The following is a 16,247-nucleotide window of genomic DNA, read 5'->3' on the forward strand; positions in this document are numbered from 1 at the left end:
AATCAATAGGATATTTTGGAGATAATGAACTTGATGTTGCTGAGAAGTAATGGGTGTGTTCGAATCTGAAGTTGCTGACGCTTCTAATGGATTAATTGTGATTAAAATGAATAGATGAGTGTGTAGGAATTACAGAGAATATAGAATTATGAAGAGAGAAGTAAGCATGATAATGGTAGCGGCGGTGGTGGTTCTGGTGGTGACGGTGGTGGTGGTTCGGATTGGTGTTGAAGCTTCAAAGAAAACAACGACGGTTGCTGCTATGGATTATAAATGGTGGTTGATGGTTTTGTTGGTGGATCTGAAACTGTAGCTGGTGAAATGGTAGCATTTTTCCATCAGCATGGATAAACATCCATTGTTGATCCAACTAAAATGGATAAACTTGTATTGTTGATCCAACTGCAATGGATAAACTTCTACTGTTGATCCAACTGAAATGTATCAATTTCAGTTTTATGCCACTTAATGTTGATCCATCATCATGGATAAACATCCACTGTTGATCCAACTGAGATGGATAAACTACTGTTGTTGATACAAAATTATCCGAACTGACGGTGGCGGCAGCGACAGTGGCGGTGGTTGCTGCTATGGATTATTAATGGTGGTTGATGGTTTTGTTGGTGGATCTGAAACTGCAGCTGATGAAATGGTAGCATTTTTCCATCAGCATGGATAAACATCCATTGTTGATCCAACTAAAATGGATAAACTTATACTGTTGATCCAACTGCAATGGATAAACTTCTATTGTTGATCCAACTGCAATGGATAAACTTCTACTGTTGATCCAACTGCAATAGATAAACTTCTATTGTGAAATGTATCAATTTCAGTTTTATGCCACTTACTGTTGATCCAACTGAAATGGATAAACATCCATTGTTGATCCAACTGAAATGGATCAACTACTGTTGTTGATACAAAAATATCTGAACCAGTGGTGGCGGCGGTTGCGACGACGGCGACGGACTAGTGGCGGTGGCGGCGACGGACTAGTGGTGGTGGAGGATTGTTGGTGGTGTAATAGTGGTGGTGAAGAAGTGGTGGTGGAATATTGGTGGTGGTGGCGGTTGGTAGGTGGTGGTTGTTGAACGGTGGTGGTTGAATGGTAGTTGAATGTTGGTGGTGGTGGTGCTAGTGGTGGTGGTGAAGTGGTAGAGGAAGAAATTTGTTCCATTTTGAAATAAAGAAAAATATTACATGTGTGAGGGTATTAAGGTAATGCAATATTAAACGAATACGGTTATAAAAAAGTAGGAACATATTTATTGTTGAATAAGGATATATTTGTTGGGTTTGAAGAGGAAGGACATATAATTAATATACCCATGGAGCTCCCTTTGCACCATCCAAACAAGCCGTAAGGGTACTTTAGGCTAAACAAAAAGTAAAAGTCATCAGTCTGAGTCTTCACGTTAATGTGCCCCATTTTACTGTTTCGTAATTGCAACACTACTAAGAAACCAAAAAAAACGCGGAGTCTACAGAAAACCAAAACCTTCGTTTCAAAGCTTCATCTAATTCTACTCAACAATAATCACTACAATAGAACTATAATTGTTAGGTTTCCAGTTTCATTCTTCATAACGTTATCAAAAGATCTAAACCCGAAATTCCCTTTCTCTAGTTAAAAAAAAAAAAGAATCTCTTAATCACTTCCTTCTATCAGATTCAATTCTGAAACGCGAAGTCTGCAGAAATCAAATGCTGTTTCTAAGATCTCTGTGAGAAATTGAAGTTTTTTTTTGAACAATGGGAGGTGTTCCATCAACTCCACGGTATAACGCTAGACCGCAAGAAACGGCTGAGTATTTGATTGGTACTTTTGTCGGTGAGAAATCTTTTCCTCTTTCATCAGATTTTTGGAAGAAATTACTTGAAATTCCTCTCATTCTTCAATGGCCTCAACCTCAAGTTCTTCAAGCTTGTCAAGCTTTAGGTTAGTATCAGCAATTCTTGTTCTCTTCGTTGATCTTCTCCACTACTTTTTACTGTATAGCTAAATTTACATGCTAATTGAACGATTCAACTCGAAAAATGAACGATTTATTTGTTTTCATTGATGCAGCAAAGAACAACTCTCATACTAGGCATCTAGCTAAAATTTTGATACATCTTGCTTGCTGTTTGCAAGAATCTATGACTACGACTTCTGATGAGTCAGTCGAAGTTCATATGAAGGCTTTGAATGCAGCTTATTTATCATCTATATTTTTGAAGTACATGATTGAAAACGCCAAGAGTGATCACTTTGAAGAACTGTATCTTTCGTTAGTTGAAGGTGAAGGTGGAAGTACCGCACAAGAAGATCTTTTAAGGGGTAAAGGTACGATGCTTCAATTTATTGTTTGTTTTCTATAGAGTTTTATTGAGGCTGCTAGTGTGGAATTGCAATGTGTCATTAAAACTGTTTAAAATTGAATGTATCGTTTACTGGCTTAAACACTCCCAACGGAATAGAAACTTTCTCTAGCACTGCGAACGTCATGTATAGCAGATGTACTGCAAATAAGTAATAGTGCCGCTTATTTATTTTTTGGATTCGTTTTTTAAGATATCCTTGTTACGAGCATAGGAACAGTCTGACGAAACCTTGTTATGCTTTGATGAATATAAGGTTTGGATTCCTTTAGACGCTTGTTTATTAAGTATTGAAACCTTGGTAATGTAGTGGCAATGCCCTTGTTACTTGCTGCTGTTTTTAAAACCTCTTTAGAAACATACTGTTGATTGAAATTTCTGAAATACAATGGTGGTTGCAGCATCGAAGAATGAAGTTAACACTTGATGAAAGGAAACTATATCAATATTTTGGGAAGTAGTTCAAAGAATATATTATGTAGATATTAGACTTCAGTTTCAAGGCCTCTGTTACCTGCTAAATCTTAAGATGTTCATGTTTCTTTGGATTTGATGTTCATGTTGATGTTGATGTTGATGCACAACCTATCAATATGCACTTCTTTTGGGGGTCAGTTTGGCCTCCATCCGCTTTTGAGTATCCTGGAGTTTTTATTTCCTTCTCTTTTTATATTGGTTAGTGAATTTTTCTGGGTAGTATATCTTACAGATTTTATTGTTCATTGACGCAGATCAAAAGATTCAAAGTTTTGTTATTGGTGCTGTTCTTACATTTATTGGCACATCAGATGTTAGGTGTGTTCTGGAACCTTCAAATGTACTCTCCACATTATTGAACTGTTTTGCTATGCTTGCTTCTAATTTCTTGGTTATATTGTCATTGCAAGTTCTCACACATTCCATCTGCATCATGAAGTAATGAACTTTATGCTCGTGGCTATGTCAAGCCAGCTTCGTTCTGGACCTACTCCAGGGCCAAATGATGTACATCCTTTTATTGACGCGGCTATGATTCAGGTGACAAAAAACGCTTTGGATTTTCTTAGTGCAAAAATCTGCAAATTAAGCTGTTATTTTGACAGGGCTACTTTTATTTAGCAGGACAGTTCTGTGGTTGGTTTGGTAGTGCGTAGACTACTTCTTAATTATATTACACGACCCCAAGTTCCCTTAAATGCTGCATCCTATTCTGTCTTTTCTGAAGAAGGGCAGCCTGGTGTTCTTCAGAAAGTTGGTTCTGCAGCAGGTAAGGTGTCCATGTATACTGGTATTGATATCTCTTTGTAATTCATTTTAGTGCATCAGGTTCCATCAAAATTTGGTAGTTCATTATCTGTTAGGCACTTATATCGCAAGTTCAAACATTATCTAACTGGAGGCGCTGTTCATTTCTTTTAAGAGATTACATTAGTGTAACAGAAAAATGTGTAAATTTAGTCCTGCAGTTGGCTAAACTTCTATGCCTTTCAGTGGCATATGTTTGCTTTTCTGCCAAAGAAAGAGTGATCATTGATGTTTGATGCCCTTTACGTCTACTTCTTTTCGTTGGCTTGCAGCAAATCTTGTATTGTTGCCCTTCAGTTACTTCAATAGCTCAAGCGTTCAAGGCTCAAGAAATCCATTGGCAGACAACAGTCTTCTTGTCTTACTTGTACTCACTCATTATCGGAAATGTGTTATGATGAGCGAGTCAATAACAAGTAATAACGAGGTCAATGTTGAATCTGATACTGTTTTGAAAGAAACTTCATATTTTATTGACAATCCATATAGCAAGGCTCTACAAAATGCTAGGGATATTGAATGTGAGTTCATCTTTTCATTCCTTACTTTTCAGTTTTGTAGCTTCATCTCTTATTGAGCCATCACTGATTTTGTGCAAATTTACTTACAGTTGATCGCGTGGATGTTGAGGGCAATGCACACAGTGGACCACTCGTAAGATTGCCTTTTGCATCTCTGTTTGACACCATTGGACGGTGAGTAAGTTTTATACCTCACGTTCTAGAGTCTGATTATAATGTATGAAAATTTCGATTCTGGGATACTCATCTGTACCATTACATCCCTACTTCCATTCAACTAAAATTACCTTTTGTCGTTTTTTGGAAAGAGCTCTGCATACAAGAATTATAGATAGGCTAAAGGAATTATAGATAGGCTAAAGGCATTCAACTAAAATTACCTTTTGTCGTTTTTTGGAAAGAGCTCTGCATACAAGAATTATAGATAGGCTAAAGGCATTAAACAAAGCATCGTTTCACGGTTCCCAATGTTGTTTAAATATTAATTATCAAATTTCTCTGATTTTAAAAGGAAATTAGAAAGATTGACTTCATTATATAATTTAATCATGTCCTAAACTCGCCAAAAAAGGGTGGAAGCTTAGATACTGCAGTCAATGAAGTGATATGCCTTAGGGGATGGAATCATAGTATGTGTAAGCGTCTGAGCACCCAGCCTCCTATTTCTTGTTGTGAAGTTCTTTTGACGGGGGCATAGCCAAGGTTAAATTGCTGAATCCTGGTAGAATATGATACATTCTTTACCTTTGATGAACAACCAGAGTCACATGTTTCTAATGCTGAACTACCCGAGCACTTCTTACTTCTTGTATTCATGTGTATTTTCTCCTACACATCCAAAGGGAGCACTTGATTTGATCGATTGATTTGCTTGGCTGTGAGTAATACTTGTTGCTGCTCTTCTGCTTTTCATATGTTCCAGGTGCTTAGCTGATGAGAGTACAGTTCTACTGCTGTACTCGTTAGTGCAAGGAAATTCTGATTTCCTGGAATATGTTTTGGTGCGAACCGATATGGATACACTGGTATGAATCTGCGTCATATTATTGAGTGTCTAAGCTGCGCCTGAGCTTGTTAGGGTTCCAAAACCTCAGGCTCAGTTACATTGATCTTATCCTTGAGATTGCTGGTTCAGTTTTATCAAGCTAGATTTATTCACTTTTCATGATTAGATATAGAAGGCACGCCTCTCTAAAATATCTGGCAGAGATAACCGCAATAAGAGCTAATGTGATGTGTTTATGTGACCAGCTAATGCCTATTCTGGAAACACTTTATAATGCTTCACGGAGGACGTCAAGTCAAATCTACATGTTGCTTATTCTTCTTCTTATACTTAGTCAGGACTCCTCATTCAATGCCAGCGCTCACAAGCTGGTAATAGCTGCCCCTTTATACTCACATTATGTATCTGTTAAATAAAAAAGCTATAATTATTTTCTACTTTTCCCGTAGATACTACCCAATGTTCCATGGTACCAAGAACGCCTTCTCCATCAAACTTCTCTCGGCTCCCTGATGGTTATAGTTCTTATAAGAACCATCAAGTACAATCTGTCGAAGCTACGGGTATGATTTGAACATTTACTTTAATCGATTGCTCTGCATGCATTCAATGTCTTACACATGCATGTATATCAGTGATGGCAGCTTAGAACCTTCGGTTACTTGAGATCTGTTGTTCTGTGTGGTATATTTTGCAAATGTTTTCTTGTTTCAAGTTATGAAGTGTGAAAACACACATTTTTTCACTAATAACCCTTGCAACATACCATCGTGAGTAGCTCTCATTTTTTGTTTCTGTAACTATGGCAGGATGTTTATCTCCATACAAACTGTCTTGCTACTTTGACGAACATGGCACCACATGTTCACAGGTTGAGTGGTTATGCGTCACAGAGGCTTGTTAGCCTTTTTGATATGCTTTCACGCAAGTATGCTTCTCAGCTTCCCCTCCTTTTTTTACCATTTCTGCTTGCATTTCATAGCCTTTTGTTTCTGCGAGATATTTCTTATTTTTAAGGGAAAGTTACTAAGTTTTGTTCAGTTCAATTTAAGCTACATATACCTGATTGATATGAGATCTGTAATCCTACATATAGGTATACCAATTTAGCGGAGCTAAAAAATGATCAGAAAATTAAAATCGACTCGGCAGATGGAGACGATGTGGTAATATTCAACAACCTATCCTTTAAGTAGATTGCCCATTACTTGTTTGTTGGTAGTTACTTTTTCCAACTTCCTATTGATTAACTAGATTTTGTTTATGACAGGCATCAGAACTTCACATTTATACGGACTTTTTACGAATTGTATTGGAGATCTTGAATGCAATCCTTACATATGCTCTGCCTCGAAATCCCGAGGTATCTTTTATGAACTCTTGAAGTTGCCACTTCACGAGTTATACCTGCTCTTTCTGTACTCTTCTTTTCCATGCTGCATATGTAATATTATTATTGTTGTTTTTAATTATTTTTTTCTTCTAGTAATGCTGTTTTTAACCTTTTTTTCTTTTCTTGAATTGGAGCAGGTTGTATATGCAATAATGCACCGTCAGGAGGTCTTCAAACCCTTCAGGAACCATCCACGTTTTAATGAGCTGCTAGAAAACATATATAATGTATGGCTTCTTGACATATAAAGAACTTCTTTTATTTTCTTTGGTTGTTGGTAAATTATGCTTTCGTGTCTAAATTTTAATTTTGGTGAGCAATTTTCTTTCTTTTCCTGATGAAGACCTTACCATTTTATATGCATAGATCTTTACTTGAACTATTTTATGTCATGTGTTGGTGATTCCAAAAACAAATGTTTTTTGTACCCTGCAGGTGTTAGATTTCTTCAATAGTCGCATGGATGCTCAAAGAACAGAAGGTGGTGAATGGTCAGTGGAGAAAGTCTTGCAAGTCATAATCATTAATTGCCGATCTTGGCGAAGTGAAGGAATGAAGGTAATCTCTCATTGATATGATCATTCTTATACCACAGATCTTCTCATTAATAGATCTAGGAAACTCTTTCACTTGTTTCTGATATTAATATTATGGACTTGGCAGATGTTTAATCAGTTAAGGTTCACATATGAGCAAGAGAATCATCCTGAAGAGTTCTTCATTCCATACGTGTGGCAGCTAGTTCTATCTGGCAGGTATTATTTCCATGCTAGTGATTATCATATGGTATGATAATCATGTTTACAGTAAATCATAATTGACTAGTTTAGCTATAATAATATTCCAAGATTATGTGTACGTTGTTCCAAAATCTGATGCTGACATCTTGTTGTAATGACACATTATTAAATGTTCAGCACTTTCAGTTTTAATCCCGCTGCCATATACTTGTTCCCAGCCGGTCTGCCTGTAGAAGTAAGTACTCCGAGATGGAACTACTGACGAATATTTCTAAAAATTTTACACGCTTTTTGTAATATGAGACAGTAAATCAATAATTTACTTTGCCATTTGGAAGCAGGATAAACACAGTGAAGACGGAAACAGTGACGAAAAAGCAGAGGAGTTAAGTGTGTAGACATGATACCATATGTTTACCATTGCAGGTGATATCCTTTAAATAGATCCATCAGAGTATACTGATAGTTCCTCCCTCATGGGGAATATGTAAATATACGAACAACAAAAACTGTAGTATTTCTTCTCATTCTTTTCTGTTTATATGATGTGATGAAACTCTAGCTACTCTTAGGGTATTTTCCATTATAAAAAGAAAAGTACATAGATTTAAGGTCAGTAAGCTCACAGTTAACAAGCAAACTAGGTCAGATTATATTTCTTGCTAGTGCTTTATGAAGTCTGCATGGAAGCTAAATCTGATTAAGGCAAGGTTATGTTTCTTTACGTAGAAAGCATATTTTGAATTGCTAGTGGTATTTGTATATTACCATTTATGTACTGCGAGTCGCATTGTCATTAAAAAAAAGGGTTGATTTTTTTTTGTTTTGTTAACCTTGCCGGTTTTCCTGGTAATATCCAGTATCCACAAGCAGTGCCTAAACTGAAGTGGCAGCTTCCTGTTGGACGTTTAATCTGATAAGAGGCCATATGTTACTATTGGGCATACTGCTATTAGATTAGGTTCAATATTGCAGTTCAATTAAGCTGGGAGTGTGCGAGTTACTGGCACTAAAAAATAAATAAATTTGGGTGCACTCTCCTTTATTTTATTATTTTCCCGATGGAAAAATTCTCCAATACTCATTTAGTTCCCTCAGTAGAAGCATATTGTAATTTTATGGATCTGGAGACACATAAAAAGCCGGTCTACCGACAAACTCAATAGTAAGAGAAGCATAATGTAATTTTGGTGAAATGAAGTGTACTACTGATTAAAAAGAAAAGAAAATACTAATGTATAAAAACGTGTAAATAAAGATAAAATGGGCCTGAGAGATCGGCTAGAGAACAAGAGGAACGAAAGCTCAAAGTCTTCTCTAAATGACTAAATAGCTCAAAGTCTTCTCTAAATGACTAAATCTCGCAAGCAATTTCTTTCTGAATGAGGTAGCAATGATTAAGAACCATCTTTTTGGGATCATGATTTTCTCGTGGGATCATGATTCTATTTTAGGGAAGACATTATAAGTAATCTTAAGTCACCCCTTATCTAAATGTTTTTCTTAATACCAAACTTACCCTCCTTAACTAAATGTGTTAGTTTAATGATTAATTAGTTATTAGTTAATGATTAGTATGATTAGTAATGGTTAGTGATTAGTATGATTAATATGATTAGTAATGGTTAGTTACCATTAAGAAGTTCTATTACAAAAAAATTGAAAATTTTCGTTGCGAGAAATTTTAAATTTTTTTGTTACCCAAATTTATGACCAAAAACGAATTTAATGATTAGTGATTAGTATGATTGGTAATGATTAGTATGATTAGTTACCGGTGAGAAGTTCGGTTACAAAAATTGAAAATTTTCCTTGCGATGAAACCGAACTCTATATTTGGTGTGACCATTAAATAGTTTGGTTATAAAAAGATTTAAAACTTTTTACGATCAAAACCAAACTTAAAGTTCGGTAAAGAAACATTTTTTGCGACCTAACCGAACTAAAGGAAATGTTTTTTGCGACATAACCGAACTATGATTTGGTTGGGAAATGTTTTTTGCAACTAACCGAACTATTAGGGTTCGGTTGGGAAATGTTTTTTGCTACTAACCGAACTATTAGGGTTCGGTTGGGAAATGTTTTTTGCTACTAACAGAACTATTAGGGTTCGGTTGGGAAATGTTTTTTGTGACATAAACGAACTAAGGTTCGGTTGGGAAATTGTTTTTGCGAAATAGCCAAACTGTTCTTCGTGTTCATCATTTCCATTAGGTTCGGTTAGTTCGACAAAATTTTTCACATAATTCCTAACTGAACTTCTCTCAGCAACTTCCATTTTCAACTCATTTTGATGGTTAATACTCATTTTTCAATCGAACGAGGAACGTCAAGTAAAGAGAGAAGAAAAAGAGGATAATTTTTTTTTTCAAAACTAAAAAATTTCGATTCCCCATATTTTTGTTTTTGATTTTGATTTTGATTAATAGATTCATTTAGATTAGATATACTCCCTCTGTTTCAAAAAGACCGTCCTCTATTCCATTTCTGTCAGTTTCAAAATTGTGTCCAACTTCTGTTTATAGGCGTATTTTTTCAATGAACTCTCCATTATATCCTTTAATTTTTTATATTCATAAATGCATATTAATGGGACCTAATCTAAAATATTAAAGAAATTTATACAATTAAGGAAACAAATATATCTTTCATTCCTTTTAAAAGAAAATATATTTAGCTCCAAGAATTAAATTCCCTAAAGAGTTTATACTCCATAAATTCAATATCTTTTAAATTTCCTTTTTTATTTCCTATTTATAATCCTCTTAACAATTTTAGGCAGTTTTTAACACTTGCATTTTTATTAACACAAAATAGTTAAATAATTAAGGGTAGTCAAGTAAAGTATTATGGTCTCCTTAATATTTTGACAAAGTCAAAGCGGACTATCTTTTTGAAACAGAGGGAGTATATGATTAGATTTATATAGTTATAAGGTTAATTTTAATTTAAAGTAAAGTAAAGGATAAATGTGTACTTACCTAACTTTAGGACACCCCTTAAAAATATAGAGAGGTTGGCCTAATAAGACCATGGTCCCCCAAAAAACCATCGTCCCTAAAAATGATTCATGATTAAAGTGAATTTAAGAAGAAAGTTCTTCTGATGCTATAGCAATGGGTCGTACATGCTATAGCAATGGGTCGTACTTCAGATCAGAGTTTAACACACCATTTTATGACTCTAGTTTCCAATAGGAATAAGAATTTAAAGTTTCACATCCGTTTGGTTGTGAGTCATCAAATGAGCACAACCACAACCTCTCATAAGATCACTGATATGGAATTCCTGATAGTAAGTACTCTAAATCCTGAAGAAATGGTTAACAAGCACGACCAGCGTGTCAAAAAAAAAAAAGAAGCACGGCCTAAGGCGTTCAGCGTTCTGCAAACTATCAACCAAAATATTTGGGATCAAGATTTTGTGCAGTCACTAGATAGTAGCTATAAGGACAGTATATGTTACTACTTCGATTGGCATTGTTTTACGCCCACATGCCATATCTAGCTCTTGTGTTTCGAATCTCCTTTTTCTTTTTTTGCAGGACTTCAGTCAATACTATTTGACCATTACATATATTTGACTTCTGCCCTTATTAAGAAGCATACAGATCTCATGGATGACTTGAGAACCTCTACGAATCTACGATATGCACACGTTATATCTGAAAGGTAATGATCACTCTTAACCCTAAACAGGGTTTGAGGACATGTATTTATATTAATCAATGAGTTACACAGTTGCTCTTTAGGCAAGTAAACAAAGAGATATACTAAGATACAATACAGTCTATAGATAACAGGATGATCCTAAGTTACACCTGTATTCTGTGTTAACACCCCCCGCAAGCTGAACGTGGAGCATCCTGAAGTGAAAGCTTGGATGATAGATAATGAAATCTTGGTTTGAGAAGATCTTTAGTAAATAAGTCTGCAAGATGATGTTGAGTAGGCATGTAACGAACAATTAAAGATCCACGAACAACACGTTCTCTAATAAAATGATAGTCAATATCAATATGTTTAGCACGAGAATGCATGACAGGATTGGAAGCCATGTAAGTAGCACTGATATTGTCACAAAATAGAGTAGGTGGTTTTTTGATGTATAAGCCTAAATCATTCAAGAGATACAATATCCAAATAACTTCAGCTGCAGCAAGATCTAAGGAAAGGTATTCAGCCTCAGTACTTGAACGAGAAACTGTAGGTTGTTTCTTTGAAGACCAAGAGATTAAATTTGGACCAACAAAAATACACGTGCCAGCTATGGAACGACGATCATCGGGTTTACCAGCCCAATCAGCATCACTATATGCGTAAACCGTATCATAAAAGCTGCCAGAAACTTGAAAACTAGACGATGGTCTAAAAAACAATCCTTTATCTAACGTGCCTTTGAGATAACGAAGAATTATCTTTACTGCAAGAAAGTGAATATCAGTCGGAGCATGCATAAACTGACAAACTTGATTGACAGCATAAGTGATATCCGGTCTAGTCATTGTTAAGTACTGCAAGGATCCCACCAAATTGCGATATAACGTAGCATCAGGAAACAAGGTACCATCATGAGCTGACATTTTTGTACCCACGGCAATTGGAGTGGAAACTGGTTTCGCAGTCAATAAATTCACACGTTGAAGAATATCAAGAGTATATCGGGTTTGAGACAGATGAAGACCAGAAGAAGACCTGTGTGCCTCAATACCAAGAAAAAAATGTAGATCACCCAAATCTTTCATAGAAAATTGTTGCTTGAGAGCCACTAGCAGTTGAGAAAAATAATGAGAATCAGACCCTGTAACAATTATATCATCCACATATAAAAGAAGTAACAAAATACCAGTGGAAGATTTTTGAACAAATAGAGAAGCATCAGATTTGGAAGCAACAAATCCCAATTCAACAAGATAAGAAGTGAATCGTTGAAACCAAGCCCTAGGCGCTTGTTTGAGCCCGTAAATGGCTTTATTTAACTTGCAAACATGATTGGGATATCTCTTGTCAATAAATCCCGGAGGTTGAGACATGTAGACCTCTTGATCCAAGAAACCATGCAAGAATGCATTTTTCACGTCTAACTGATGAATAGGCCAAGAACATGATACAACAATACTCAAGACTAAGCGAATAGTAACAGGCTTAATAACTGGACTGAAGGTTTCATCATAATCAATACCAAACTGCTGAGTATACCCCTTTGCAACCAAAGGAGACTTACGACGATCAATCCTACCATCTGATGTGCGCTTAATCCGATAGACCCATTTGCAGCCGATAACATTCATATACGGTTGTCGCTGAACATATGACCAAGTGTCATTAATTTGGAGAGCATGATGTTCATCTCTCATAGAATCTACCCACTCTGGAATTTTGCTAGCTTTACTGTATGATTTAGGTTCGACAAAAGATTCCTGCATCTCAGAAAGAAAACATGAAGCAATAGGATGCTTGGTAACAACAAGCAAGTTCATTTTAACTAAAGGTTTACAGATGCCATCACGTAAACGAGTAGTCATTGGGTGTTGAGCAGGACCCTGTTGAGAAGTAATGGAATCAACTTGCTGAGAAGAAACCGGAGACGAAGACGCATTCGAGCTTGCTACTGGAGAAACAGGAGAATGAGGTGGTGAGAAAGATTCATTACTGGTGGATAAGGAAGGTGTATAGGAGATCGAAACAATATTTGATGGAGTTGGTTGGACAGGAAGAGGAGAAGGAGGTAAAACAGATGGAGTAACAAGAGGTAGAACAAACCAGGTGAGTAAAAGAGATTGTGATTCAGGAGAAATACCAGGATTGGTGGTAGAGAATGGAAAAAATGATTCATCAAAGAGAACATTCCGTGAGATATACACACGTTTACTGCTTAAATCAAAGCATTTATAACCCTTGTGCTGGTCAGAGTAACCAATAAAAACACACGGTTTGGTTTTATACTCCAGTTTGTTTTTGTTATATGGAACCAGATGAGGGTAACATAAACAACCAAAGACATGAAGAAAGTTGTAGTCAGGCTGCTGATTATACAACTTAAAAAATGGTGAATAACCACCCAGTACAGAAGTGGGCATACGATTAATGAGATAAACTGTTGTTGCAAAAGCCTCTGGCCAATAAGACTTAGGCATATGACTGTGATGAAGAAGAGCTAAACCTGTTTCAACTATGTGACGAATTTTGCGCTCGGACACACCATTTTGCTGTGGAATGTGAGGACAAGAAAATTGATGTAAGACACCATAGGAAGCAAAAAAGTCACGTAAGGCATGAGAAATATATTATCCACCACCATCACTCTGAAATTTTTTCAGAGTTGTCGAAAAACGATTTTCAGTTTGAGCCTTAAAAAGCTTAACACAGTTGAAAACTTGCGTCTTGTTATGCAAAAAATAGATCCATGTAAATCTGGAAAAAATCATCCACAATAAGAAGAAAATATCGAAATACAGAATGAGAGATAACTGGAGAAGGACCCCATTAATCACTATGAACTTTAAAAAGAACAGTATCACTCACTGAGTTTAACAAAGAAAAAGAGAGTCTATGATGCTTAGCACAAGCATAACTATTACATAAAGTGTGCCTAATTATTGAAGGAACCGAAACTAACTGCTGAGAGGCTAAACTGGAGAGACTTCGACTGTGTAGATGACCAAGACGCATATGCCATAACTGAGTAGAAGAGAGGGAGGCAACATGACTGTGAGCAGCAACTGAAGGAGAAGGTGTGTGAGAAGTGATGGGACAAATGGAGTACAAACCACCATTATTGGGTCCGGTGAGTAGGAGTTTCCCTGTTTGTCAATCCTTAACAGAAAAACCGAATCGATCAAAACACATAGAAACATTATAATCTTAAGTTAACTGTGAAACAGAAATAAGATTTTTTCTGCAATCAAAGGCACATGCAAAACTCGATTTAAAGATATGGAACTATGTGGTGTAGTTATTAAGGCAGTGCCAGTAGAAGTAATGGGCAGTAGATTACCATTACCAACCATAACATGATTGGAACCAGAGTATGCAGTCTGCGAAGTAAGCATGTTCGGATCAGCCGTCATGTGATTAGTTGCACCCGTATCAGCATACCAATGTTGATCAAATGGCGTAGCTTGAAGTTGCATTGCAACAAATGACTGAGGAAGATCACGAGCCTGATAAGAGTGATTTAATCTGTTGGGACACTGCAGAGCTTGATGACTTTTGGAATCACAAATCTGACAAGGTGGTGGTTTGCTGCCAGGAAAGTTGGATGGTGGAGCACCAAGGATGGATTGAGTTGGTGATGGAAGCTGATTCCCAAAGGAGTAAAACTGAGTAGCACGTCCACGACCACCATTGCCACGGCCTCCACCACGATTTCCACGAAAAGAACCATTGTTACCACCACGACCTCCTCTGTAGGAAGTATTTCCACGACCTGAGTTGTTGTAAAACCGAGGTGATGAGAAGTTTGAGGAAGAAGAATGAGTAGAAGAAAAGGTTGAACCACAGAAAGTTGTTGTAGGAGTAGGATCTGGGGTGGGTTGATTATATTGAGTAAGACGAATTTCATGATTTAGAAGCAACGGTTTCAACTCGGAGAAGGAAGGAAGTGTAGAACGAGTTTCAATGGCAGTGGAAAAAGCTTGATAATCAGGACCCAGACCTCTAAGTGTATGAAGAACAGTTCAACATCACTTAAGGGAGACGATGAGGTTAAGATTCTGATGGAGGTTATTTTGGCAAGATATGCAGAGATGCAAAGATTTTCTCGATGAAGTGTTTGCAGTTGGTGACGAAGTTGAAGAGAACGAGCAGCAGTTGGAGCGGCATAAGTATTGGCCAGGTATTGCCAGAGTTCACGAGCATAAGTAAAATCAGGGATATCCGCAAAAACTGATTGAGTAAGGGTAGCTTGAAGCCAGCTAAGGAGAGACGTATCGATCTGAAACCAGGGAGCATATTCAGGGTTTGGAAGAGGTTGTTCAGCAGATGAGCTAGAAAGAAAGGGAGACTGAGAAGTAACATCAGGATCCACATGACTATAAATATCATGAGAACGAAGGATAGGAAGTACTTGACGACGCCATTGATTGTAATTGGTTTCATCAAGTTTGAAGGAGATATAAGAAGTTTTTAGCTTGAGAGGAGAAGTTATACACACAGAAGAGGAGATGACGGAAGAAACTGTAGATGGTTCTGTAGACATGGTTTGTTAGGGCTGTTGATTTTCTAGGGTTGTGAAGAGAAGAGAAAAAAAAGAGGTAGACGGTCCTAATGGCTCTATACCATGAAAGGTATCACTCTTAACCCTAAACAGGGTTTGAGAACATGTATTTATATTAATCAATGAGTTACACAGTTGCCCTTTAGACAAATAAACAAAGAGATATACTAAGATACAATACAGTCTATAGATAATAGGATGATCCTAAGTTACCCCCGTATTATGTGTTAACAATATCCATGAGTCTACTCGAGGGTCGAGGCATTTAGGCAAAATCCATGTTCTTTAAAACTTTTAATTCGTGATAAATAGTCCAGCAAAAAAGTTATGTATATCATAACTTATGTTAGTAGCATTGCTTCACTGCTTACTGTGTGTTTAAATTAATGTAGGACTAGGGGTGATGTGCCAAAAGCAATCCAATGTTAAACTCTGATCTGAAGTGAATAAAGAGCGGTTTCTAAACTTCCACGGGCCTTTATGTACCAGGCTACCAGCATGGAGACGGCTATGGTTTCAGATTATAGAACCAAAGAACAGATTATGTCAATTGTTGATCAACCCATTCAAAATTGAACAAGCAGAAGATCATACCTGTTGTTATTTGTTTAGCTTTATAGATTAGTTATCCGCAGAAAATAAAATTTATATTGTTGGAATCAATTGTGTAATTGTAACTTTACGTATTCATAATGATACTACCAAACCAAACCAAACGT

General features: G+C 36.6%; 1 protein-coding gene across 4 annotated transcripts; it reads left to right on the plus strand.

Moving 5' to 3' along the window:
* The first annotated feature begins 1,438 nt into the window (after positions 1 to 1,438).
* Positions 1,439 to 8,137, plus strand: LOC113357759 (dymeclin-like). Of its 4 annotated transcripts, none has more exons than XM_026601212.1 (18): positions 1,439 to 1,945; positions 2,075 to 2,326; positions 3,099 to 3,162; positions 3,255 to 3,384; positions 3,466 to 3,613; positions 3,924 to 4,172; positions 4,262 to 4,346; positions 5,095 to 5,197; positions 5,424 to 5,549; positions 5,628 to 5,741; positions 5,988 to 6,106; positions 6,275 to 6,344; positions 6,449 to 6,541; positions 6,709 to 6,798; positions 7,007 to 7,129; positions 7,235 to 7,326; positions 7,489 to 7,546; positions 7,653 to 8,137. In XM_026601212.1, the coding sequence occupies exons 1-18, from the start codon at positions 1,759 to 1,761 to the stop codon at positions 7,707 to 7,709; spliced, it is 2,160 nt and encodes a 719-aa protein (XP_026456997.1). In that variant the 5' UTR covers positions 1,439 to 1,758; the 3' UTR covers positions 7,710 to 8,137. The 4 variants fall into 4 exon arrangements, with proteins under 4 accessions (XP_026456997.1, XP_026456995.1, XP_026456996.1 ...); XM_026601210.1 differs by having other exon boundaries at positions 1,440 to 1,945; positions 2,075 to 2,332; XM_026601211.1 differs by having other exon boundaries at positions 1,442 to 1,945; positions 2,075 to 2,332; positions 3,469 to 3,613.
* The last annotated feature ends 8,110 nt before the right edge of the window (positions 8,138 to 16,247 follow it).

The sequence above is a fragment of the Papaver somniferum genome, chromosome 3, assembly GCF_003573695.1.
Source record: "Papaver somniferum cultivar HN1 chromosome 3, ASM357369v1, whole genome shotgun sequence".
Taxonomy (NCBI): domain Eukaryota; kingdom Viridiplantae; phylum Streptophyta; class Magnoliopsida; order Ranunculales; family Papaveraceae; genus Papaver; species Papaver somniferum.

Coding starts and splice junctions, on each gene's coding strand:
- LOC113357759 (XM_026601210.1), top strand. CDS start 1,759: ATGGGAGGTGTTCCATCAACTCCACGGTATAACGCTAGACCGCAAGAA. Junction 3,385..3,465: donor TTGACGCGGCTATGATTCAG/GTGACAAAAAAC, acceptor ACTTTTATTTAG/CAGGACAGTTCTGTGGTTGG. Junction 7,547..7,652: donor CAGCCGGTCTGCCTGTAGAA/GTAAGTACTCCG, acceptor ATTTGGAAGCAG/GATAAACACAGTGAAGACGG.